This window comes from Kogia breviceps, chromosome 2, assembly GCF_026419965.1.
Source record: "Kogia breviceps isolate mKogBre1 chromosome 2, mKogBre1 haplotype 1, whole genome shotgun sequence".
Lineage (NCBI taxonomy): Eukaryota > Metazoa > Chordata > Mammalia > Artiodactyla > Physeteridae > Kogia > Kogia breviceps.
Window position 1 is genome coordinate 660,167 of NC_081311.1, and position 26,399 is coordinate 686,565.

General features: G+C 57.7%; 1 protein-coding gene across 1 annotated transcript in view; it reads left to right on the forward strand.

The window, feature by feature from the left end:
* The window catches only part of CFAP46 (cilia and flagella associated protein 46), an 88,365-nt gene extending 68,448 nt beyond the window's left edge, over nt 1-19,917 (forward strand). Inside the window, exons 43-59 of the mRNA XM_067023764.1 lie at nt 39-218; nt 628-798; nt 5,151-5,248; nt 5,710-5,786; nt 5,948-6,078; nt 6,385-6,509; nt 7,293-7,372; nt 8,343-8,504; nt 14,681-14,751; nt 14,854-14,914; nt 14,984-15,019; nt 15,489-15,591; nt 16,120-16,232; nt 17,543-17,624; nt 18,263-18,399; nt 18,499-18,579; nt 19,340-19,917. Coding sequence (XP_066879865.1) covers nt 39-218; nt 628-798; nt 5,151-5,248; nt 5,710-5,786; nt 5,948-6,078; nt 6,385-6,509; nt 7,293-7,372; nt 8,343-8,504; nt 14,681-14,751; nt 14,854-14,914; nt 14,984-15,019; nt 15,489-15,591; nt 16,120-16,232; nt 17,543-17,624; nt 18,263-18,399; nt 18,499-18,579; nt 19,340-19,464 — 1,833 coding nt within the window. The 3' untranslated portion in view covers nt 19,465-19,917. The remainder of the gene's footprint in view (nt 1-38; nt 219-627; nt 799-5,150; nt 5,249-5,709; nt 5,787-5,947; nt 6,079-6,384; nt 6,510-7,292; nt 7,373-8,342; nt 8,505-14,680; nt 14,752-14,853; nt 14,915-14,983; nt 15,020-15,488; nt 15,592-16,119; nt 16,233-17,542; nt 17,625-18,262; nt 18,400-18,498; nt 18,580-19,339) is intronic.
* The last annotated feature ends 6,482 nt before the right edge of the window (nt 19,918-26,399 follow it).

The following is a 26,399-nucleotide window of genomic DNA, read 5'->3' on the forward strand; positions in this document are numbered from 1 at the left end:
CCTGCGGAGCCGGCCTGAGCCCGAGCCCCGCCCCGCAGAGGAGGATGGCGCTGGCCCAGCGGTACCTGGCCCAGGCGTCCGAGGTGCTGCTGCAGTGCCTGCAGGTGGCCCTGGGCAGCAACCTCCTGGACATCGCCGCAGCCGCCAGCCTGGAGATGGTGGAGTGTGTCGGCACCCTGGACCCCGCGGCCACCTGCCAGTTCCTGGCGCTGTCTCAGGTGCGCTGTGCTCTGGGCGCCTTCCGCAAGGTCCCTCTTAGCCACTGGGGAGAAGGAGGGTCCCCGAGACCCGGTGCTCCCTCCGTTGGTGGCCCTGCCAGCCAGGCTGCAACTGGGCTCTGCCTTAAGGATGGCGTTCATTGGAGGAAGCACCACGGGCACCAGGAGAAGGGGTCCGGCCCCCCGAGGTTGCCCGGAGGCTCCTGGGTGTACGAGCAGTGGAAACCCTCCAAGCTCGTGTTCCTGAGACTTAGGGCAAGAGCGCCAAGCCCTCCTCCCTGCGTCCTGAGCTGCAGGCCCGCGGGCACAGCAGTGAAGGTCTGGCCTGGCCTTGCCCCGCGGCTGTGCCGGCCGCCCACCCACCCTGATGGTGCCCGGGCCCCTCGGCCGCCTCCGTGGTCTGTTTCAGAGCTGCTCAGCTTCGGAGGGGATGCGAGATGTCCTGCTCACGGCCACGGCCAACACCAGCAGCTCACAGCTGGCCGCGCTGCTGCAGCTCCAGCACAGGCTGAGGCGCCAGGAGAGGACGTCCACCAACCTGTTTGCCAGCGTGGGGCAGAGACTGGCCGCCATATCCAAGGTGACCAAGCTAGGGACGCCCTTGACCCTGCCCCTGGCCCCGTGGCTCTGCAGACACACTGGGACCGAGTCCAAATCCTGGCTTGCTGTGTGGTTCTGGGAGGGTCACTCAACCTCTCTGAGATGCAGCTTCCTCGTGGGCCCGGCGGGGGGGTAGCAGCCCACCTCCTCGGTGACAGCGAGAGTGAGCGAGCTCGCAAGGACAAGTGCCCAGGGGCTGCAGCAGGCCGTGGAGGGGACGGTACTCCGGGGCTCTGCTTTCAGCCCTCGCTGTGTTTGAAGAAAAGTTTTATACTCAGTCAAGTCTTAGAGTTTAATTTTGAAAGGAATTTGCAGAGCATGGTAGCCAATAGCACCTCTGGTTTTATTTGGACTAGCAAATATGAATTGGAGATTTAAAGAAATTAAACTTGATGAAACTCAACAGAGAAAACAGGCCTGGATGCTCTGGTCAAGGCCACCTTCCTCCTTCATGGCGCTTCAGGGTTACTTGCATGGGCCGACCCCACATCCCCTGACCCAGGCTGCTTTCCTCCTTTTGACCTCTGAGGACAGGATGACTCTCTGTCGTGGGGCCGTCCTGTGCGCCGTGGGTGTTTAGCGGCAGCCTGGCCTCCAGCACCTCCCCAGGTGTGACAACGAAGAAAGTCTCTGGGCAGAGAGCCAGTGCCATGATGCAGGGACGGGAATCCTCCCTCCGGCGGGGCGGAGGCAAAACAGGGTGCAGGCCGCTCCGGGCCAGGTCAGCCTGGAGGAGGTGAGAAGCAGTACGTGAACCGTGAAAACACTAGCATGTGAGGACCGTTGAGTGCTCTGCTAAGGTGCCTTACTGGAGGGGACGCCCCAGGAGTCCGTCCGCGCGGACCCCTGTCCTGAATCGGTGAGCACCAGCGATGCGGCTTCGAAGGCGCAAAAGAGAGCTGCCCGACGCGGGGCGGCCGCAGACAGGCCCCGGGCTCCGCAGGGGCCGCAGCCGCCCTCTTGGCTGCGAAGAGCAGATGGAGAGGCGGTGGCCTGCAGAGGCGTGTGGGGCGCCCGTGAGCGCGGGAGGTCGGGGCAGACCCGGCCTGGAACGCTGCGCCAGCGTGGCCGGCCCTGGGCCACAAGAGGCCTCAACAAGTTCCGGGCACATTCCACTCTAATTTACAGATTAGAGTGGGGTCACTCAGTTTGTTTTCTAACCACAAGGAAATTAAAACAGAGATCAGTAACTAAGAGCTGCCTGTAAAACACACAACTGCCTTGAAATTAACCAGTATGTCTATCAGCATCAGTTGGTCAAAGAGGAAATCCCGATGGAATTTAGAAAATATTTTAAATGGACTTAGAGAATAAAAATACTGTATATCAAAACCTAGGAGACTTGTCTAAAACAAGGCGTGGAGGAAAAATACAGCCTTGAATACAAAAGAGAGTCTTAAAAACAGTGATTTAAGCTGTGATTTCAAGAAGCTAGAGTTAAAAACACCTAAGAAAAATGGAGAACAAACAAGGACGAGAAGAGCAGAAGCCATGAAATTAAAACACACTTACGGCAGAGGAAATCAGTCATGACGAGTGTTGGTTCCAAAGAGAAGACTAATAAAATTGATAAACCCTTAGACCCGATAAAGAAAAAAGAGAAAGAAAACAAAAATTTCAGTATCAGCAATAAAAAGACATCACGAGGTCCTTCAGACATCAAGAAGCTAATAAGCGACTATTTTTTTACAGCCTTACTCTAATAAATTTGACAATTTGGATGAAATGGAAAAATTCCTCCAAAAATATTACCTACCAAAGCGGACAGAATGGAAAATCTGAATAACATCGCTTCAAGAAATGGAACCTTTTATTAAAAACATTCCCACAAAGAAAATCCCAGACCCAACTGGCTTCGCCAATAAATTCTTCCAGACATTGAAGGAAGAAATAATCCTTCAAAACACTTCCAGAGGATAGGAATAAAAGGAATACTTCCTAAGTGTCTTTAAAGAGGCCCAGTGAGCCTCGATGCTAGAAACCTAGCAGGGACGTTACATGGAAGGAAAATCTCTCTCATCAACGTGGACACAAAGTATTAGAAAGTAAAATCCAGCGATTATAAAAGGGATAATACATGAGGATCAAATGGCTGTGTTCCATGTGGTTTAATACTTTTAAATCATTCACTATAATTCACTGTATTAACAGGAGGAAAAGGAGAAAATCACAAGATCATCTTGATAGATGCAAAAAAACCATTTGTCAAAATTCAGCACCAGTCTGTGATTTCAAAACATCAAGATAGAAGATAATTTTCTTAATTTGATAAACAATGTCTTTAAAACTCCATAGAAACATCATACTATATACTATAATTCTGAAAAATTTTCTCCTTGAGTCAAAATGACACAAGAAAGCTATCACTGCTTCTGTTCAATGGAACAGTTAGACTCGAAAAAGGAATAAAGGGCAGAAGCACTGAGAAGGAAGAAGTAAAACTGATTATTCACAATCAACATGATTGTGGGCCTTGAAAATCACAGTCTCTCGATAACAGATTTAACATGCAGATTTGGCAGGTCACTGCTGGAGGCTGTAAGCATGAATTGTATCTCTACATGCCAGTTACAAACAAGCAATGACAATGTCTGAATAATACCGTGTTCAGTAACATCCAAAACAATCAAATAACCTCAGGAAAATCTAACAAAAGATACACATGACTTCTACCCTGAAAACTGCAAACCTTCCTAAGGAAAATTCAAGAAGAACTCAGTAAGCACAGAGGCACCTGTGTTTGTGGGGGAAGGCTCCATATTAAGATGTTTGTAAGGAAATGCCAGCTTACTATACAAGATACCAGGACCTATTTAAAACTACAGAAGGTAAGACGGCGTGGCATTGGCACACAAATGGAGAAAATGACCGATGGGACAAGAAAACGCCCAGAAACAGACCCACCCCCCCCACCCCCGACAGATGTCAAGCGTGACACTTAGGGCAGAAGAGCCGATGGTGCAGCCCTGCACGAAGGGCAGCTCTACCTGAGAAGGTAACACTGCAGAGCTTTCAGAAGAAGCTTTAAGGGGACCGCTTCATGCCTTCGGAGTAGGTAAGACTTACTACGCAGGAGACAGAGGTGCTAAAATGTTCAGTTGTACTGCATTGACAGTAAGAACTTGTGTTCATCAAAACCATAGCCCGGGAGTCAAAAGGCAAGCCCCAGAGGAGATACAACACACGCGAGGGGCCAGGGGCTGGTGTCCTGTGTGTAGACAGGAGGTGTCCCCTCTCGGCAGGAGAAAGACTGACTCTCCCACAGAAAACAATCACAGGACTAGAATTTCACAAAAGATACCCAAGTGGCCAGTAAACTTTTTAAATGACGCGCAAGTTCACTGGTCATCAGAAAGACGGAAAAACTAAAACCCCATTCAGGTACTGCTAGACATCCACCAGAAGGGCTGAAAGGGAACAGGTGCAAAGCCCCAAGGGCGGGAGAGGAGACGAGACCCTGGCGGGGGTGGGGCCCCGTGGCCCCTTTGGAAGCGACGTCCCCCAGCAACTCCCCTGCGGCCGGTGGTCCCCAAAGAACAGACGTCACAGCAGCATTTGTGGCCCAAAAAGGGAGCCCACCCAGGTGTCCAGTGGCCACAGAAGGGATGAGAAGTGGTGCCCTCACCGATGGGAGACTCTGCAGGCAGCACAGGGCAGCAGGGTCAGCCGCCACGTGCGCCAGCCCGGAGGGGCCCCGGGCCCCGCACAGCGGGCCGCCCGAGCTGCGGAAGCCTGCCGGCCCCTCCCCTGGAGCGAGGCCGTGGCCCCTGCGCGCAGCCCGCAGCCTCCCGAGCGCGGTTCGCACGGCTTCCCTGTGTCTGTCCGCCGCGTCCCAGAACCCCCTCCGCACCGCCGCGGGCTTGAGTGCGGACGCCGGTCGGCTTTGGCAAAGCTGAAGCTCATTTCATCCGAAAGTGGGGAATGGGCTTCTGAGCAACCGCTCGCTGGGGAGGCGGCCCGCGGGGTGCCGTGTGGCCCCAGCTGCGGACCCTTCCCCGCAGAGAAGGGGGACCGGGTGAGGGCAGGCTGCACCGCCGGCCGCCCCCCCGCCCCCCGCGGCCTGCGGGCGGGGAAGCGCGGGTGCTGCGCGTGCCCTGCCGGTGTCTGCGCGGGGGGCGCCAGGCCCGCGGGGAGGGAGAGGGAGGCAGCCGTGCTGCAGGCCGTGCCGGGGCTTTTCCGCGCGCCTTTGGGCCCGGTCGGTGCCGTGGCGGGTGCGCGGCGGCGGCTCGGGCTCGGGCGGTGCCGGGGGAGTCCGCGCGCGTCTGCTGCCCCCTTGTGGCGGCGCGCGGCCCCGCAGCCGCCGCCCGGCGCCGACTCCTGACGCCCCCGCAGGCTTGGCAGAATCTCCGGGTCACCGAAGAGCACTTCAACTTCCTGAGTGAAATCCCTGCCACTTTTCGGATCCTCTTTCTGCACCACTCACGGGACAGGTGAGGCCCCCTCTCTCCTGTGCTCGGGCTTGCTACCCAGGCTTCTGCCCGCCAAGTTCCCTGTGGACACAGCGCGGGGGCTGCCAAGCCGAGGGACAGACAGGCCGGCGGGGGCCGCCCGCTGCGGGGTGGGGAGGGGGGACCGTCCCTCTGCCACGATGGCCAGGCTGGCCCGTGCGACCCGGGGAGGGGAGAGGGCACGGTGCCACCTCCCGCCAGCACGTGGCCCTGGTCTGCAGTTCACTGCTCAAGCGGAGCAGAGCCCACTGGTCTGGGGAGAAACACCGCACACAGAACCCCCAGGGGCCCGTTTTAACCCTGTGTCTGACTTGGCTGGAGCACCGCAGGGAGGAGGCTCCTGTTCCCTGCAGGGTGGGTATGTGGCACAGAGTCGGCCTCGTCGAGGCTCCTCTGGGCCCCCCGGAGCTGGGCTTTGACCCCACCCTGCGTTCTGCCAGCAGGACCCATCTGTACGGCGCTGCCTATGAAAAACCCAAGTTCATCCCTGCAGCCAAAGGCAAAGTGCCCCAGGTCGGGGGTGAGTTCTGCCGGAGCACCACCCCCGGGGTGCGTGCAGGGGTCCCCGCCCACCGGCACCAAGGCCGAGCGCGCGCACGCGTTCCACCCGCGGTCCCCTCCGCCCCGGGGGGCCTTCGGCGAAGCCGCGTGTGGGGACAGCAGCGGCGTCTGTCTCTGCAGGCTCCTGCAAGGTGGCTCGGGTGGCCGTGAGCCCTGCCGCCTTCTCCTCCCTGTTGGCCAGTGCCCAGCAGTTCCGGGAGCACGCCCAGGCCGAGGCGCACAGTGAGGACACGGCCCTGAGCCCAGGCTTGGTGAGGCCCCGAGCCCGGTGCCAGGGCTGCTGCCACCCCGCAGGGCAGGGTGGGGAGGCCTGGGCGAGGACCACCCCCAGGCGCTGCTGGACCCCGGGTCAGGCTCCCCGACCAGGCACGGGGCCAATCCTGCTTTGCATCCTTGAGCCAAGTCTGATGCAGACGCCTCCATGACGCTGGCAGAGGAGTCGGGGGGTCGGGGGCGCCTGGCTGCTGAGCTGGGCCTGTCCTGGGGGGTCGCCTGCAGGGTCTCGCCCCTCTTCCCCTTTGTCACCGCTGACTGCGGCTGTCTTCTGGGTTGAGAAGGAGTCAGAAGGCGTGGCCCCGAGAAGGGAAGAACGCTCTCCGCAGAGGCTCGCGGAGGTCGTGAAGCGCATGGAGGGGTATCTGAAGCCGTTGTTACCGCTGCTTAGCTGCCCCCCGGGAGCCAGGTACCCATCCAGGGCTGATTGCTGAGGAGCCCGGGGACTGAGGGCGCGGAGAGCGGGCGCGGAGAGCGGGCGCCGTCTGGATTGCCCGAGCCCTCGGGGTGCGGGGTCGTGTCGTCTCTCTGTCCCCACAGGTGCACACAGGTGTGCACAGGTACGAGCCATGGGCATTGTGACGCCAGGGCTGGGGTGGGCGGGCTGGGGGTGCGGCCTGGAAGCACTCCCTGGGTCCAAGGGCCAGCTGAGCGACTGGCCGTGGGTGTGTGAAAGTCAGAGCTGTTTCCTTCGTGGAAACTCGCATCTCTGAGGCCACAGTGCCATAGGCTTAGTGGGCTTCTCTCTCCGCTGAATCCGACCATTCAATTAAATGGGAGATGTGCACAGGCTCTTTGAGAACAGAAGCCCGGGCTCTGTCCGCCTGCCATCGGGAGGAAGTCTGGCCCTGCCTGAAACCTTTCCTGGGAGCGTCCCCACCGTGCAGGCCCCTGCCGCCCTCTGAGCCGCTGGCCTGGGGGTGGGAAGGAGGGGAGAGCACGGTGAAATGCCTGGCCCCTTGGGTCTGTGTTTGGTGGGAGAGAAGGTAGAGGGCTCGGGCACGTGAACTTCCCCGACTGGCCAGCAGGCCAGAGCGTCCTGAATCTTGTGTGCTCACGGTCCCCAACGGCGGGCCGGGAGGGTCTCGTGGCCCTCACTGCCCTGGTGGGAACAGCCTGAGGAGATGCTGTCCCTGTTCTCAGTGATTTTCATGGAGTTTTTAAAACCTGAATCTCTGCCTTTGCCTTTCAGAGCACCAATTCCCACAGTCGTTGCGGATTTGGGAAAATGCAAGGGTAAAGACAAGGAGAGAAAAGCGTCCCTGCCGCAGGGTGAGTGGGGCCCCAGGTCCGCGTCTGTGGGATGGAGGCCGGCAGAGCTGCACTCTCTGTGGCTGCAGCGGGGCCGGTGGGGGCAGCCTTCCCGGAAGGTTCACGCCACCCCGCCGCTGCCCACGTGACCGCAGATGCCCCTGCCCTGCCGGATGCCCGGGCGAAAACCACGGTGACGTCGCCGTCACCCTCCTGAGCACGTCAGCGGCAGGAGGGCCTTGGGCCTCCTGGGTCAGCAGTCTGCTGATTTCCTAAGTGGAAGCTGAAATGCTCTTGTTTTGCTCCCCGCCACCCGCCCCGTGGCTGAGTCACCCCAGTGCCCGAGGTCCCAGCGCCGCGCTGTGTGTGCAGAGGTCAGGAACCCGGTGACCGCTGTGTGTCCTGAGCTTCTGCCCTAAAAGTTCCCAGATGAAAACCTGTTGGATTTTAAGCAACTTGACTTGACTTTGCAAACACGTTGATTCCGTTGACATGTCTGGTGTCCTCAGCCTCTGCACCGGCGTCCCGACGGCTGGAGAAGCTGTGGTGTCACGGGAGCACCACTACTGTTCCTCTAACGGAGCTGTCCCCAGAGGCCGTGGCCCCTGTCTGGACAGTCCTTGGGGAGGGGGTTAGTGCAGATGGTCGTCCGTTGAAGGGGCTCCCTGGTGAGGAGGAGCTGTGGCTCCAGCACCTGCTTCCAGAGTGGCCACGGAGCCTGGGCGGCCCTCAGGACCACAGAGGACCCGACGTCCCCACGGCCTGGGCTCTGTCCAGGTCCTGGCTGTGACCCGGCCGCACCATCCAAACCAGCGTGTACCCCCAAGACGGCGCTGGCACGTCTGCGCGCTGTGCCCCGTTCAGACTCCTTTCCGCGTCTCCCGCAGGGTGGGGGCTGCACAGCCGCCAGGCGGCCCCAGTGTCGGGGGGCAGAGCTTTGCCATCAGGTGTCTGCCGCTGCCTCGGTAGCCGCTGGCGTTCCCGCCCACAGTGCAGCCCGAGGTCGCAGACAGCATCATCCTGATCGCTGACACGCATCTTCTGGAGCTGCCATTAGAAGGTCTCTCCGTGTTCGATGAAGGGATGGTCTCCTCCGTGTCCCGGGAGTTTTCTCTCCAGATGCTGTGTAACCGCCTGCGTAGAAAGGAGACAGGTAAGAGCTACACTGATACTTGACTTTAAAATGCAAATATTTAAGTGACTTTCACGATAAGAGAATGTAACTCTTGTCAAAAAATAGTTATCAGGTGTTGCCATCCTTTTCGAGGCCCAGGTTCGTTCAGAGAACACCTGCTATGTGCCCGTGCTCTGTTAGGTGCCAGACGTGCCCTGAACAGGAAATTTAACTTTGCTCTTGGCCTCACGTACTTCTGTTTCAAAGGAGGGGACTGGGGGTAACCAACCAACTACACAGTTCATCGTCAATCAGATGGTGAGAGGCAATGAGGGAGAGGACAAGGGGGACCTGGCTTGGCCTGGGGGTGGCTAGAGACTCAGGCATGATCACGTTCTGTGACACGGATGTGCCTGGGGTGGGAAAATTCTCCAGGCTGTGCACTGGTGCTGTGTGCAGTTCTCTGCATATATGTTGTACTACGGTAAGTATCAAATTACGTTAAAAGTAGATAGATTGGACTTTTGTTTTCATCCAAGATGAGGTGACGGGGGCCAAATTTGCACTTCCAGCTGGAACAACAAAAACTCAGAAAAAAATACATGAAACAGGGACTTCCTTGGCGGTCTAGTGGTTAAGGCTTCACCTTCCAATGCAGGGAGTGCGGGTTCGATCCCTGGTCGGGGAGCTAATATTGAATTGTAACAAATTCAATAAAGACTTTAAAAATAGTCCACATCAAACAAACAAACAAATAAATAATTTGAAAAATATATGAAACAGCGGTTTTCAGATATCGGGGAACGGAGGCAGTGGGGGAGACAGCAATCCCCGAGAGAGAGAAATAAGCAGGCGAGCCCCAGCCTTCTGCCTGGAGAGAGTCTGCACATGGTGGAGGGGAGCAGGCAGAGCCTGGAGGTCGCCCTGAGGTGAGGAGACGAGGGACCGGGGACCCGAGGCGGTCCTGGGAGGAGAGACCTGCAGAGGGTCCCCCTCAGTCTTCTGCTGAGAGCTGGTCAGTGCAGGCGTGTGTGGAGACTACAGCCAGAATGGAACATCTTATAATTCACAGGTATCAGGTACAGGAACCAGAGGGCATTGCCTGTCTGCACTAGGGAGACTGGCTTTAGTCCCACCAACAGAACTTAAAAATAGGCCTCAAGGGATCAGACTATTTCCAGGTAAGTTAACTGCATCTCAAAATAAAGCTCAAGATGTATAGAGTTTTTTAAAAAATTCAGGACCCAACAAGGAAAAATTCAAAATGTCTGGCGTCCAATCAACAATCACCTGGCATGCAAAGACCCGTGGTTAAGAGAAAAGCCAATCAAAAGCAGACCCAGAGGTGATACAGGTGTTAGTTCCTATAACTATAATCCACGTGTTCCAGGAGGTGGTAAGCAAGAGACAGAAGATGTAAAACGGACCAGAACTGAACTTCTGCTGAGGAGGGACGTGCCCTGGGCAGCATTAATGCAACTCGACATATGACAGGAGAAGAAACTAGTGAGCTTGAAGAAGTAACAGCAGGAAAAAACTGAAAAGAAACCAAACAAAAAGCAAAACAGAGCACCAGTGAGCTGTTGGACAAAGTGAAGCAGACGAACCTGCCTGTAACTGGTGTCTTTGCAGGGGGAACATTTGAGTTAATAATGGCCAATTTTTCCCAATTTTGATGAAAACTGTAACCCTGCAGACCCAAGAAGTTCAAAGAATCCCAAACACAAGAAATAAAACCATACCAGGGACCATTGTAGTCAGGGTGATTAAAACCAGTGATAGAGTATTTGACAAGCAGCCAAAGAAAAAAGACACATTATGTATCCAGAAAAAATACAAGAGAGATAGCAGACTTCTCGGCTGAAACAATGCAAGCCATGAAGAAGAACTTCTTTAAATTATTAAAGAAAATATCTATCAATGCAGATATTTTTGAAAATAACTCTCAAAAACAATGGTGAAATACTTTTTCAGAAATAGGTGAGCTGAAAGAATTCTTCCCAGCAGGCCTGCTTACCCCACAAGAAATGCTGCAGTGTTCTCCAGGCAGGAAAAAAAAACATGGGAACGTGCATCTACACAAAGAAATAAACACCAGGAACTGGAATTAGGTGGGTCAATATTTAAAGCTTTTTTCTTAATTTAAAATCTCTTTAAAAGATGTTGACAGCTTAGAGTGAAAAATAAAAGCACCGTGTCGTGGGGTTCTACAACATTATATAAATGTAACTTGTGGGGCAGCAAAGGCTGGTGGGAGGTGGAGAATGGAGGCTCGGGGTACTGGACCAGCACAGCCACTGAAAACAGAAACAAAGAGGTACAGCTAGTACACAATGAGGAAGTCAAACGGAATCATAAAAAAAAATACGATTAATCAGGAAAAAGGCAGGAAAAAAGAGGGGACATGGAACAAAGAACAGACAGGACAAAGAGAAACAGCAAGATGGTGTGTTTCTACCCAACTGCATCAGTAATCACAGTCTCCGTACAAGGTCCAGACACCCCAGTTGAAAGGTAAAGATCACCTTTGGGAATGGAAACGCAAGGTCCAAAGCATGCTTCTTTAAGGAAATCAGCTTAAATGAAAGGACGCTAATGGGCCAGATAGAAAGGAGCGGAGAGAGAACAGGCCTTGCGCCCCCAAGAGGCCACGGTGCTGGGCTCACCAGGAGCAGCCGGCGGGGCCTCAGGCTCGAGCCCCACCGATCTGCACCCCCTGCTGCTGGGGAGCCCAGCCCCTTTCACATTTTGTGGGCCGTTTGATGTCCTCACTTATGAAAATCCGTTCTAGTCTTTGGCCAGTTTTTCGCTTGGGTTATCTGGCTTTTGTTCTTTAGGTTTGTACAAATTTTCTGATCATTTTATGAACTACAGATCTCCTCCCAGTCTGCAGCTGGTCTCTTCATTCCTTTACGTGGTACCTCTTGGTGAACAAAATATTTGAATATAGTCCAATGTATCCATCTTCCCTTAACAGCTGGTGCTTTTGGGGTCTTTTTAAAAAGAATATTTTCTTACGTGAAGATCATGAAGATATTCTATGATGTCTTCTAAATACGTCTCCTTTTGGTTGTTGTCCTTCACGTCTTTACGTATCTTCCATCCGAAATCGGTTTTGCGCACAATGTGAGAGAAGGGGCAGGTCTCTCTTTCCCACGTGAGTCCCCCGCTGTGCGCGCCCCATTTACTGAAAGGGCCTTCCTGTCCCCACGGCTCTGCACTGCCAGCGTTGTCTGGAAGAGCAGACCACCCTCCGGTGGGGTTATCAGAATCACGGCCCCAAAGGCGCCCACGCCCTGACCCCGGGCCCAAGAGGAGGTGCCCTGATGTGACAAAAGTGCCTTTGCAGATGTGATTCAGTGAAGGGTCCTGAGATGGGGAGACTGTCCCGATCGTCTGGGTGGCCCAGTGTCATCGCCAGGGTCCTGAAAAGAGGGAGGCAGGAGGGTGCGGAGGTAGCGGAAGGAGCTCGTGGCGCCTCTGGAGGCTGGAAAAGGCAAGGCAGCCGATTCTCCTCTGGAGCCTCCCAAAAGAAACTGCCTCGCTCACACCTGGATTTTAATCCAGTGGGAACCCTTTCGACTCCTGCCTCCAGAACCGTAAGGTAATCAGTTGGTGGTGCTTTAAGCCCCAACATTTGTGGTAATTTGTTACTGCAGCAACTAGACCCTAATACAAACTCTCACCATAAAGTAACAAAAATACTGCATAAATGTGAGTGAAGTCTTTTCAGTGCATTACGGAGTGGGGATAAAAAGAAGGATTCTGCAGGTCCCAGAGTGAAGTGTTCTCAGAGCCTTGAACCCTTCAGGCTGGAGGAATGCCCTTTGAGTGTTAAATATTCATGGCAAACCTTTAAGGATAATCACGAAAGAGCATAACTGGTGTATAAATTCCACCAATAAAGAGGGAGAGGGCTTCCCTGGTGGCGCAGTGGTTGAGAATCCGCCTGCCGATGCAGGGGTTACAGGTTCGTGCCCTGGTCCGGGAAGATCCCACATGCCGCGGAGCAACTAAGCCCGCGAGCCATGGCCGCTGAGCCTGCGCGTCCGGAGCCTGTGCTCCGCAACGGGAGAGGCCACAGCAGTGAGAGGCCCGCATACAGCAAAAAAAAAAAAAAAAAAAAAAGAGGGAGAATGAGTAAGAAAAACAAGTGAACCAACCCCTCAGTCGAGTTACAAAGAGCCAGTGACGGAGACGCACACAGGGAGCGGGGAGCATGGAGAACCCACAGGCCGGGTGCCGCGGCCCATCCGTTAGATCAGGAACCAAACGAGTGAGTGCTCCACACCTGCCGACTGAAGACACAGTAACAAGAGCACGTCAGTAGGACGCCGGCCACGTGAGACTCTCCGGAACAGAAAGGAGGCACACAAGCCAGAAAGCAGAAGGATGGAAAGAGAGGTGCCGGGCGGGCAAGCCACCCAAAGGGCCGCCATCTCACTGTCCGCCCGAGCCGACTTTCCAGCCACGGGCATCAGTAGGGCAGGGTCATCACACAGTGATGACGGCGAGGGAGCATCAAAGAGCCTCAAATACCAGAAGCAGCAAGTAACAAGCACCTGCGGCGAGGCTGGTGGGCCCCCCACTCCCGCGATGGGAGGTTCCAGCCTCCACGACTGAAAGGTCAGACGAGCAGAAAGCACAAACAAACTTAACAGACTTGGCTTAATGGACCCATGGACCCTGTGTCTGAAAAATAACTCACGTTCTTTTCACGTGGAACAATCACAGAAACTGGCTGAGGCCACATGTGATGAGGTTAGAAACCAATTCCCAAAAGACAGCTTTTTAAAATTCCCATACGTTCGGAAATTTTAAAACATTGACTTCTAAAAACTCATGGGACTCAGAAGAAGCGATCATAGAAATGTCAAAGACTGGCTGGATGTTTACTACAGCAGAATCTAGAAGGATCCTTTAGCTTTAAATGCTTAAAGGATCATGAACAGACACCAACAAAATAGGAAGCAAAGACAAAAATTAGTTATTTGGGAAAAAATAACCTCATAAAATAGACACATTTGGGTGAGAATGAGCCAGAAAAAAATAGACAAGGCACAAATAAACAATATGAGAAATAAAAGAGACACCAACTCTAAAGAGCATCGGAGATTTAAGAGAATAAGAGACTATTATGAACAACTTTTTGACAATATATTCAAAAATTTAAGCAAAGTGGACAAAGTCCTAGGAAAAAAAGAACTCGGAGACTCAAGAAGGAAAGAAAACCCAACAGCCTCATAGCGAAGAAAGGAAGATCAATGGATTTACATTTCCCCACAAAAAATATTGGTTTTACCATTTTCCTGTTGAATTCTACCAAAATTTCAGGAAACCGGGCATGTCAGGCTATACACGTCTCCCCAAGTAGAAGAAAAAAAGCCATCTTCTGCTGGCCAGTCCAGACCCTGACACCCAAACTACTCAAGAGTAGCAAAGAAAGAAAGAAACATGTAACATTTCATCACCAAGTGTGACCTTAAAAACGTACAGACATCACAGAGGAACAGGTGAAAGGGAAAATGAACTTAGAAACGTCCCAGATGATGAAGGAAAAAAACCATTTGATAAAATGCATGCATCCGTGATAGAAATTCTTAGCAAACCAGGAGTTCTACTCATCCTGGTGGAGAAAGCCATCCAAATCTAGGGCAAACTGCTTCCCAGTGGTGCCCCCGTAAAGCTGGGACATGGCAGAGAGGCCCATATCAGCGCTTACATCTCCGAGGCGGCCGGACGGGAATGAAGGAAACTGGCATTATTTTCGGTTACCTTCACCAGAACGGGAGTGCAGCGGGGGCAGGGTGTAAATCCTCCTGCAAGAGGGAGAGGGGCCAGCAGGGCCCGGCCCTTTGCGACGGGGCCAGCTCAGCAGGCACACCGGTAGGTGCTCCACATGGTGTGTGATCGGGCAGCCGCATGGGCCCGGGAACCTCTGGCAGCCGTGCCTTTCCTGAGGGCTCCTGGCCCGGGCCTTTCCCAGCCCTGTGAGCCTTTACCTTTGAGAGATTACTGCCATTTCAACTTTACAGAAATGAAAATCAGCTGTTCACACCGCTTCTTGTTTTTTTTCATTGAGGTGAGATTCACGTAACATAAAATTAACCGTTTTCAAGTGAACGATTCGGTGGCATTTAATGCATTCGAACATCGTGTACCACGGCCTCTGTCTAGTTCCAGGACATCACCACTTCTTGTTTTTGTCTCAACAGAAGGGAACGTGAAAAAGGAGAGCAGAGATAAAGATCACAGAAAGAGAAGCATAGCAAAGAAGGGAGCAAAGGTAGGCGGGTCGAGGCCCCGTTGAGGCGGAGAGCCAGAGGGGGACCGAGGTCCGGCCCTGCCCCCAGCACGCATCCCCAAGGACCCCTGACTGTCTTTGCAGGGCATCGTGTCCCGGATCATACCCCCCAACTGCATCGCGGTCGACGCGGACAACTTCAGATGTATCCTTTGATGCTGCTTCAGCCCCAGGCACGAGCGTGTGGTCCTGTCTCTCCTTAACCAAGGCCCAGTCGTTGTGGACCCCTACGAGGAGGCCCGAGGCCCAGGTGAGCCCTCCCGCCCACGCACAGCCATACACCGCCCACAGCGCTCGGCGCATCGTGGACCGGGTGTCTCGGCCTCTGCTGCCACCCGGCCCTCTGTCACCTCCTGCTACGCTGACGGTGGGGCCGGAGGGGGACACTGGTGTGCTCCGAGACCCCGCCCTCACCGTCTGCAGCCAGTCCGGGCGACGGCTGTGTGACATGGGCCCGCCTCCGGGCCTGCGGGTGTGGCTGAGGGCTGCCTCTGCGGCTCCGGGACAGGTTCCTCCGCCCCTCTTTTGCTGAGCTGGTGTTTTCATCTCTCCACAAAGGGGGGAAGGAGCACTGATTTCCCCCACCCCCGGGGCCCCCGTCTGTGAGGGCCCAAGGCCCAGGCCGCCCTGCCAGCCAGGGGCCACCAAGGGCCCCTGGGCCAGCCGTACCCACACGCGCAGTGCTCCTAAATTTTGTCACCATCCGATTCTGGCTGCAGATATGCTGACTCCTGTGTCCGTGACCCGTGAAATTTTGGAAAGATTCCGAGACACGTTCACTGCGAGATGGGCGGGGCATCTGGGGAATAAGCAGTTTCCCAGGTTGGCATCTGGGTTCCCGGGACGCCGTCCTGCGGTGGCTGCGGTGCGCCAGCCCGAGGGGCGCTGCGCATGCGGCCCCTTGGCCCCTCCCCGTCCCGCCGAGGCTCCCTCCTGCCCTGACCCCCACTTCTGTCCTGTCAGACCCTTCCCTCTGGTGCACGGAGGTGCCTGGATCCCCAGATCCTTGATGCGGACCTGGGCCCCTGCGGTGTGTGCGCCCCTGCACAAGGGCCGGGCCCATCCCTCGCGGGTGTGCGGGCCCAACCTCCAGGCGGGGCCTCGCGGAGGGGGCGGGGCCCCAGGAGGGCGGGGCCCGGGAGGGGCGGGGCCATCTGGGACAGGGACCTGGGCTCCTTGGCAGAACGAAAGACCCTCCGCGGCTTTTCAGAGTAACCGCCCCAGGGGGAGGGCGTGGCGCGGAACGCGGGGACAGTCTGCTCCGGATCGCGTCCTTAGCCCGTGGCTGCAGCAGATACGGGGCTGTCCCCGCCGTCTCCCCACCCCGGGTCTCCCTCCTTCCCTTGGCAGCCAGGCCGAGTGGGAGCAGCTCCTGGGCGGCTGCGGAGGCTTTTTCTTCTACGGGATGGAGAGCTTCCTGTCCCATATATTGGTAGAAAGGTTGGCCGCCATGAATCTGGAAGGTGAGACCCCCCTCCCAAAAGCCCGCCTCTCCGCCAGACCCGCCGGCACAAGTCGAATCCACACGGGGACAGAGCAGGGAGCCCCTGTGTCTTATCAGGCGTCTCCCCTGTCCTCTGATGGAGGGCTGGGGGGCCGCTTTAGGAAGGCACAGCAGGGCCTGGGTTGGGGGGCCAGTGTGGACCGAGGGCGCCTCCTGCCCTCAGTCCCCCTCCTCTGTTTCTCTGAGAGGCCTGGCCAGGGTCAGGCGTTGGAGGGGTCACCCCTCTAGGGCTGGACCTGCAGAGTGCAGGAAGGCTGGGCGGGTGTTTCTGGAGAGTGCTGGTCACAGCCCCTTCCCACCAGTTCTTCCACTTGAGATGCAGGCACTCTGGCCCCGTTTGCCCTCTCACTGTGCACTGGCCCCTGCGCCACCCAGCCCGCCCTCAGGGTGTCCGTGACTGTTGTCTGGCCTGCCCTCAGGTGACCTTCTCCTGAGGGGATTGCTGGGTAGCTGGCCACTATGCACGGTTGAGTGGGGGCCTTTTCAGGGACCCCTCAGAGAGGCCCCTACCCTTGGGGTGTGTGGCACAGGTGGACACTGTCCGTGGTCGGGGTACCCGGACCCAGCCCGGCAGCCCGTCTCCGCCCCAGGCCCTGCCGATATGGGCGGGGTCCCCACGCTCTTACCCCCGGAAAAGGTAGAGACAGGCTTCTCTGAAACTTGAATTCCAGACCTTCTCAGACGAGCTGGGGGGTGACGCTGAGGAAATCACAGGCTCCCAGGCGCCTGTAGAGGTGACAGCGTCGCCGGGTGCCCCCACCGTTCCCAGCCAGGCCTGTGTCCTCAACAGCTGGAGGCTCGGCCCCCTCTGGGGACGGCCCCTGACACCTGGCCTCTGCGTCTGTGGGGCTTTCCGCACACCCACATCCAAGAGCTGCATTTCGGACGCTGGCCCCGTTTCAGTGGGCACACGGGGCCAGGGCCACCGACGCCCAGCCCCTGGCAAGCCGGAGTGCCTCATGGGTGGCCTCTGGGAGCCAAGAGCCCCGTGCGAGGCAGGGAGAGCTGCGGCAGGCCCCGGGGTGGGCTTCCCTCCCTCGCCCGGCCCGGTCACCCAAGGAGGATGTGGAGGGTGTGGGTCCGCCGAGGAAAATAACGGCCGGCTTGCCCGTGCAGCCCACGCGACCCAGAAAGGGGGTGAGTGGAGTCGAGCCTCGGTCAGGTCGGGCCGAGTTCCCGCTCTCCTCCTCGCCCTGGGCGACACCCCCGCCTGCATGGCGCCCTCACCCTGGGTGCCCCGCGACTGAGCCGCCCCTCCTGTGACCACAGAGTGCCAGGTGGTGGTCCTGCTGGACCTAGCGCGGTCCCACGAGAGCATGCGGCGCCACGTGGAGTCCTCGGAGAGCAAGAGGTGCCCGGGGTCCCCTCCGCTCGGGCTCAAGCCTGCAGCCTGGCCTCCGGCAGCTGATGAGGAACCTGGCCGGGCGGGGGGCGGGGGGGGGGGGGAATATGAGCCGCGGCTGTCCGCCTGGGGCATTGTCCTTGCACCCCCTGGGCAGCTGGGATGCCGTGATCTGGCCCCCAGACCCTGCCTGGCAAAGTCCCGGGGCGGGGGGATGGACAGTGCCAGCACAGACCACAGGCCTGGCTGGAACTTCAGGCAGCTGGGCTTGGGCCAGGAAACACGGCTGGCAGCTGGGAGGGCACCCTGGCTTCAGGGCTCCCCGCGTCGCCTGTCACGCACACCCCAGGGCCTCTGTGGCCGGCAGGCAGGCAGAGCAGAGGACCACCCGCCCCTCCTGGCTCCGCGCCCCACGGCTGGGAGCGTCCAGAGGGATTTGGCAGTACTCAGAAATGACTTTTCTTGTTACATGGTGTTTAATTGTGTGCGGGGCGGGGGCGGGGGCGGAATTCTTGGTTCTTCCGAGAACCCGAAGAGCTGTCAGTCCAAATACACGGCCCAACACTCGATGCTCTTCGGGCTGTGGCTGGAGGAGGGCTCGGACTGGGCCCTTTGCTGCCGGCCCACGGGAGCTCGGTCCCCCGCAGTGCACCGCAACTGTCCTTGGAGGGGCCCATCGAGACGGCCGTGCTCCTGAGCCTGGCGGGGGTCAGAAGCATCGTGGCGAACCAGTGGCTGACGGACCTGCAGGACAACGCGACGCGGGCGAGCGTCCTGTGGGAAAGTGAGTCGCGCGGGCAGCCGGCCCGCCCTGAAGCCCCGCGGGGCTCCCGGAAGCCCGTGGGGTGTTAACGGCCCCTCTGAACGGGTGTTTCTTCTCCAGATCTGTTGACAAGCGGCCAGCCGATCGGGAGAACGACCTGCCTCCTTCAGAAGAGGGGAACCGGTGAAACTGTCAACCACGGTAACTAGAAATGGCCCTACCTCCTTGCTCGTCCCTCAGGCTACAGGGTCAGGGGTCCCCCGCTTCTCCCGTGTCTGCGCTGCCTCCGAAGGTCAGCCGGCACTGACGGGGGCCGTCAGCCTCCCACAGACCGCTGCCGACAGTGAGATCTGGCACCGAATGTCTTTACGGAAACACACACGGGTCACTGGAACATCGTTATCTTCGAAACAGCTCAAGTCCGTCCCACAAACCCCCAAAGCCCTGGTGTGTTCTCTCGGTGGGGGGGCGCGGGGAGCCCACCCAGTCCTCCTTCAAGGCAAATGGAACCCTGAAGTCCACATGCAGCGGCAGCCTTACACGCGGGTTCTGGTGTAAAAAACTTAAACGCAGCGCGGGGTAGTCTAAGCTTTAGCAATACGTTGATGGGAGAATCTACCGTCACGAAGAAAGGTTTATCCCAGGGTCATTTAAATCATGACATTTTCAAATACACAAGGCGAAAGGGGCTTAACTTCAAAACTCACGTGGTCCACGTGGCCGGGAGGTGGTTGCCAAACAATAAATGCTTGCTTGTGGAGCGAGCCAGCGGGCGAGCGAGTGAAGGTGCGAGTGGGCGAGAGGCGGCGCCCCCGTCCGTCCGGGCTGCGACCGGAGGCCGAGCGGGCAGCACCCTCGCCTCTGCTGAGCCCCCCGCACGCACCATGAGCCTTGATCGGGCCCCAGGCATCCTGTCGCCGTGAGCCCCGCGTTTCGCAAGCCCCGTCTGCTCTCCCCACAGCTGAGTCTCTGCAGACCTGGAAGGACAGGCTGGTGCTCTTCCGGCCACAGGCGCAGGGCTCGGAGCAGCTCGCCGTCACCCTCAACCTGGTCCTCTACGGGCTGCCGCACCAGGTCATCGTGTGACGGGGCCGCGCCTCCCCACAGCCCTTCCCCACCATCCGCCATCCCCCTCCCTGGTGTCCCCGGCCTCCCCGCCCGTGACCTCCTCCCAGGCTGCGCTGCCAGACCCCCCCCCCCGCCGGCCCCCGTTCTGCACAGGGCGGGTGCACCTGCTTCTCCCTTCACGGTGAAGCCGGGGCCCCGTCGGGGGGAGGAGAGCATCTCGGGGGGCTCTGCAGCGCGGGTTGAAGGAGGAACGCGTCCAGGCCCACCCCACAGCGGCCTGCGCCCCCGGGCCCCTCGCGGCTCCAGGCTCTCCCTGGGGTCCCCGTGTCGGGCGCTGGGAGAGGGGTGTGTGCCTTCCATGGGCTTCCGCAGCTGGCGGCCCCAGCCCCTCGTGCCCCGGCTCTTAGACCGGAATCGCTGGGAGGACAGAGTCTGTTGAAGTGCTTTAGTAAACAGCTGCGTCACCTCCGAGCTGTGTTTCTGTGCGCCTGGAAGCAGGGACCAGCTCTGGTTCTGCACCCGCCGCCGACGCAGACGCCAGCACCGCCCAGCACCTCAGAACTCAAAGAGAGGCTGTGGCTGTGTGAAATGAGCCCCCGGGCCTCCTCTCCCTGCCCAGAGCTTTCCACAGTCTGGGGACTCACGTCCGGGGCGGGGCTCCCAGGCTCCCAGCCCGGGACCTCGCCCACTCAGTTCCCGGGGGCGTTGCCAAGGAGACGTGAGGGGGCGGGATGTCCGTGAGGGGGCGGGATGTCCGCTCCAAACGCCTCCCGGGTGGAGTGGCCGGGAGTACACTTGCCAGCCCTGGCGTCCCAGGCAGGGGTAGGCGGGAAGAGCCAGTGGGCAGGCTGGATCCAGGGCCTCGGGGAGGCGGGGGCGGGCCTGCGACGCCCTGTTTGTCCTGTTCCTCGCTGGCCACTCCTGGCGCGTCACAGTCTGTGGTCACCTCCAACCACTGGGCTGGGAATCCCTGGAGAGGGGCACTCTGTCCAGCGCCAGGCCGTGGCGGGGCCAGCAGGTGCTTGCCCAGCGAACGGATGAACGGGCGTGCCTTGGAGGCTGAGCCCAGGAGGCTGAGGGCGTCACTGGGGCTGCAGGGTGACTGCAGGTTCCAGAGACAGGAGTGGGGAGGGGGGGAGTGGGGAGGGGGGGAGTGAGGAGGGCCCCCCCGGGGAGGGGCCCCCCCAGCCCCCCCAATCCCTGATCTCAGAGCACCCACTGCTATGGGACGTGCAGCAGAGCCTCCTCCACCAGAGCTGGATGTCCAGCCGCCACCCGCGGTCACCACTGGGCAAAGTGAGCCCTGGGAGAGGCCGCTGTCCCCAGAGATGGACACTCAGCTGGAGTTGAAGGTGGCCATAGGAGGACAGATGCCGCGGTCACCGGGAGAGCTCCTCACACCGTGCCCAGGCCAGCCTGGCGCACGCGTGGGCAGCAGACTGGCCAGGACCCTGCGTCCCGAGAGCCCCCAGGCCTGTGGCTGAGGGTCGGGCGTGAGGCCGCTCCTGGGCTCTCTGCGGTGGAGCCAGCCCATTAGAGGGCGCACAGACGGGGGCTAGGGAGGGTCGGAGCCCCTTCTGGCACGGGTCCTGGCAGGCAGCTCCGCAGGTCCGCCGAGGCCAGGCCACAGAGTGCACGGTCTGGGCCGCTGGCCCCGGGGCTGCTTGGGCTGCCATCTCCAGGGCGCCCAGGTGCTCCCGGAGCTCCCAGTCTGTCCTGCCAGGCTCCGAGCACAGGTGCGGTGTCCGCACAGAAGTCATGTCCCCAAGCAGGCCTCAAGTCCCGTTTACCTCGCCTACTTCTGGGGCCACGTGGCAGACAGAAGAAGCCACCCAATGGCCAGAGGATGCCAAGTCCCAGGCTGACTGACCCTGGTCACCGTCCGGGCTGGGAGGCCCGGGAGCTGAGCACATGGGAGGTGGCAGAGCAGGGGAAGGTTCCCCTGGTACGTGAGCAGGCACAGGGCTCCACCCTGACCTCGTGCCCTGGGCACCAGCTGGCAAGACTGCATCCCTGCAGCACGGCCTCCCTGCTCTTAGGTGCAGAGTGAGCGGTGCTGCGACTTCCCGGGCCGAGACGCACGGCGGCCCAAATGGTACAGAAAAAAAAAAATAGGCCCAAATCAAGACCGAGATAAGATATCACTACCGTATCTACTAAAACAGCTAAAATGAAAAATAGCAACAAACACCAAATGCTGGGGAAGATGCAAAGAACCTGGGTCTCCCGTGCGTTGCTCTCGGGACTCTCGAATGGTGCAGACCCTCTGGAAAAGAGTTGGGCAGGTTCTCATAAACTGTGTGTGCAGCTAGCACGCGGCCCAGCCTCTGCGTTTATCCCAGAGAAATGGGAACTTAGGTTCACACAAGCACGTGCATGAATGTTTATAGCAGCTCCATCCCCTTAGAGCAAAAACTAGAAACAACCCAAATGCCTTCACCTCGAACAGTTAAGCAAACAGCACGTTTACTTGCTGGAATGCCCACGACGGAAAGGAAGCCAACCGGGGCTGGATGGACCTGAGGGGCGTCGTGCTGAGTGGAGAAGCCAACAGCGATGAGATCACGCCCTGCGGTATCGTTTATACAACATCCTCAAAGGACAGAACAACAGAGAAGGAGAACAGGCCCACTGGAGCCTTGGGGCAAAGCCAGGTTCTGTACCTCGGTTGTGACAGTGACACAAACCTATACATGGGATAACATTTCACAGTGCCCCTCCCACACACAGACACACAGACACAGACACACAACACAGACACACACACACACACACACACACACACACACACACGAATGCCTGTTGAAGTGGTGGAAACAGAACTGGGCCCACAGCCCGGATTGCAGCACCAAACTGGGCTCCTGGTTTGCCGCTCTCTGGGGCAACCCCCCCCCGGGGGGCGAGTGTGTGCTGTGGAGGACACACTGCACTGCTTTTGCTATTTCTGCAACTTCCTGTGAATCTATCATTAATTCACCATAAAATTTTTTTTAAAGCTCCTCTTTGATTAGATTGAGAGGTGGTGATTCCCCTCCTTTGTGTTTGATTTTTTTTCCTTTTTTCAAATATATACACATACTTGTTCCAGTTTTTTTTTTTTTTTTTTTAAAGCACTAACTAATGACCAGGGAATAAATTCAAATCAAGCAGCATTGGAACTATGAGCTTTCTTCTAGAGAGATGTTGGCACCCACCCAAACAACAAGAGTAAAAGCTTCTGGAAATATTTCATCTGTGCAGCGCCACGTGTTTACCTGACGCTGCACCTGCTCCTGTGAGAGATGTTCGACAGTGAGTGCCGTTCCGTGTGTCAAAGCCTCGACAGCAGCTTTCTGAATTATGTCCCAGGAACATAACAAATCACAGTATCAATTAGCTCCCGTAACAGAGGTGGCATTCTGTAATATATTCAAGCATGAAAGAACTGCGTAGGTGAAATTTATGTAACCCTAAAAACTATAAGAAGAAAGATCACTTGGAATTTATTGGAAATAATAGGAGACAGAATGTAATTTGAATGGTGGACACAGCCCTTCAGCCCTTTGAGAAAGGACGACCAGATCTGCAAGTTCTAAACGGTCCAGAAAGGACGCAGGTGGATGATGGGGCGCCCTGGCACGGGGCACGGGGGGCCGGGGGCCCCGGGAGACCCCGCCGCTGCCCTCGCCCAGCCTCCGACTTGCCCATCGGCAGTTGGCTCTGGTCCAAGCTGAGCTCCAGACTCCGGATGGGCTCCACGCCCTGGAGCTGGTCGCCCAGGAGCCCCACCCCCTGCCCCGGAAAGTGCAGCCCCCAGGGCGGGCCGGATGGGGAGGAGAGGGGCCCAGCGCCACCCTCGCAGCCGCTCTGCCTGTGTCCAGGCCCCGCGGGTCCCGGGCAGCAGCGTGGGTCCCTCACCCGCGGCAGCCGACGAATCGGACCAGTCGGTTCCTGCTCGTCAATCACCTGCTTAAAAGTTCAGTTTGTTTTCTGAATTTATGTCTTGGAAATAGTGATTTTCATATTTTTAAAATATGGAGGTTCTTTTAACAACATCTTTTATTGTGGGAAATTTCGGAGGTGGGGGGAATTAAAGGGAGAAAAGCTCTCAGGGACACACAAAGGCAGAAGCCCATGTTTTGATGGTTTCTGGATTTTTCTGCGTTTTTGCACAGTGAGCTCCTGGTGGTTTCACACAACACGGTAGAGGACTTCCCATTTCAAGATTTTAATCAGAAACCTTGTGTAAAGCAGTCCCACCCTCAAACAGGCTGCTTGCCAACACGACAGGTCGGATGCACTGGGACAAGGGTCCTTCGGGCTTGGAGGGGCCTCTCCAGATGGGGCAAGGCAGCCTGGGGTCCCCCTCATCACCGGGGAAGCGAGGGCACCAGAGGGCAAGTGGGGGCGGCGGCAGACTGGGCTGGGGGCCCAGGGACGGCGGCTCTGGAGCTGGACCAGCCGGGCTGTGGGGGGCTCATGCTCATAGGACCTGCCTCGAGGGTGGTCCCAGCTCCCAGCCGGGTCAGCACCTCCTTCCTCATCGAATCCCGAGGGACAGCATCGCCAGGCACAGACCAAGGTCCATCTTCCACGACGTGGCCACCGCTTTGGCCGCCTGGGAGACCCTGGCCTTGGTCTGCCGTGGCCCCGGGCTCACACCTCCAGGCACGGGCTCTCTGAGCTCCTGCACTGCCCCTCCCCACCCCGGGATTCCCAGTGGGGTGTTCCGGTGCCCACCTGAGGGCACGGCTGCCCCTCACCACGCTGCCCAGGAACCTGTGGTTCCTGTGGTTCCGGCCAGCTCCCCCATCCACCTGGGCCTGGGGCGCCTGTGCCCACCCTCCTCTGCAAGCGTTTAATTCACAATCACAGCTAAAGCAGCCCTTCCAGGTTGATCTGGATTAAGAAATTGGCAGGTTGATAAAGGTAGAATGTTCACAGGCGCCCGTATATAAATTTCTATTAAGTTCCCTCATTCAACGCTGGTCTCTAATAGTTTAAATTCTGTGTTAAATAATTAAAACTCTATTTTCAATTACTGTGAGCAATTGTTTTCCTTAATGATCGTCCTGGAGGAGCCAGTAATTTTATATCTTGTAAAAATGATCAACTGGCATCATTATCCCATAGCTCTGAAATATAACCCAGCAACTTCACGAAAGGCCATTCGTATTCAATTAATGTTCCCTTTGCATTAAGACATACGGTATTACTTCACGCCGTGCATAACCCGCTGTCCTCTCACTTTATTACGATGATGATGGAGATAGAAACAACCAGTTTAATTATCCCATTTCCAGCAGAGAAATCAATTTTCAGTACGTCTCCACCCTTATAAAGAAGAAGGCAGCGTGGTTCCTGGGAAGTGGCGCCTGCAACCTCCCTCCCGCCTCGGGCCGGACTGCAGACCCCGAGGCTTCTCCACGGGCCACAGCCCTTCTGCAGAGCGTTTCCGTGGGGCAGACTCTGGGAGGGGCCTGCGACCTCCGCCTCCGGGGGTCCGTCCTGGGCGGGTGCTGCCTGCTCCTCCCCTCCCCCCAGCATCACCCTGGTCCCCAAGGCCCCGTGCCCAGCAGCAGGTGTCCCTAGGGACAGCCCTGCTCACTGGACCAACGCTGACCTCGGATGGACCGGGTGCCCACGCAGACTCGGAGGGGGTCCCGGGGGAGGTACTGCAGCGCGCAGCCGCCCCCTCGGTCAGGGTGACTCAAGGGATGCGTCCCGCCTTGCCAATCAGTCACACGGCTCTCACGGCCACAATATAATCTAATTGTTTGACATTTTTATCACAATTCATTGAGACCAAGGGGAGATGAGGAGATTAATACCCCCGTGCGGTTGGCTAATGGCCGGGAAGGAGCTGATGGGGCGCTCTTAAATTTTCTTATTATAGATTTTAATTCTTTGTGACACGAGGTGAGAGATGGCATCGGGATAACAAGGTAGAGGCCTCCTCTGCCCCGGTGCCCCGAGATCAGGGGTCTGCCGGGCCTGCGCAGCCCCTCCCCACGGGGGCGACTCTGGCCTCTGCGGGAGGGGCAGCTGTGCCTGGACGGGCCCAGGCTCTGAGGAGAGGCTCCGGGTGGAGGCCGGGAACACTGGATACGGGGGCCGGGACAGGAAGGACAGAGCCCCAGGCAGGCAGAGGTGGGGGGCGTGCAGGCAGGGAAAGCCTAGGGAGAGGGACGGTGTTCGGCCTCTGCCGCTGCCTCTGGGGACCGTGTCATGACACTGTCCGCGTGGACATCACTGACACGGACAGCATCCTTTGCTTGTGATGTAACCCGTCACACGTGACCCCTGAGGAACGACCGGGCAGTGACAGGTGATGGGGGCAAGTTTCAGGAGCCGGGACAAGTGTGGACAGAGAGCCAGTGGTGGCCGCAGGTGCAGCCATCTGCCGAGGAGCCGGAATCCTGGCCCAGGCCGCCGTCCACAAGCCTCCCACCCCGGGCTGCCTGTTGGCCCCCGAGCCCTTTCCTCGGATCCACCGTTCGCAAGAGATTATTTTGGATTTCCCTGAAAACTGAGCATAGACATCACCCTTAGAGCCTACGTCTTAGCATTTGAGTAGAAAGTGGAAAGAAGATTTATCTGCAGCCCCTGCTGTCCTGGGGCCAACGTCCAAGCATCAGAGCTCTCGAGGCTCCAAGCATCCAAGCATCCTGACCACTCCGGCATCCTGGCTGATTCCACCTGCCCCGCTGAAGTGCCAGTATTATAAAGCTACGGAATCACCACCTGATCTGCTGGCTCTGGAACCGGTTTAATGAGAAATTAAGATTAGAACAAACGATTTTGCCCAGACGCAGAGCTCAGATCAGCTGGAGGAGAGCCGGCCGGGTCCTGATGGGAGCTTGTTCCAGGCAGGGCCGGAGGGGTCGGATCCCTCTGGGGGCCGTCCGCCTCCTGTGTGGCCCCGCCCTGACCTCCAGCCCCCCTCCACTCCCGCGCAGTCCTCCTGCCCTCGC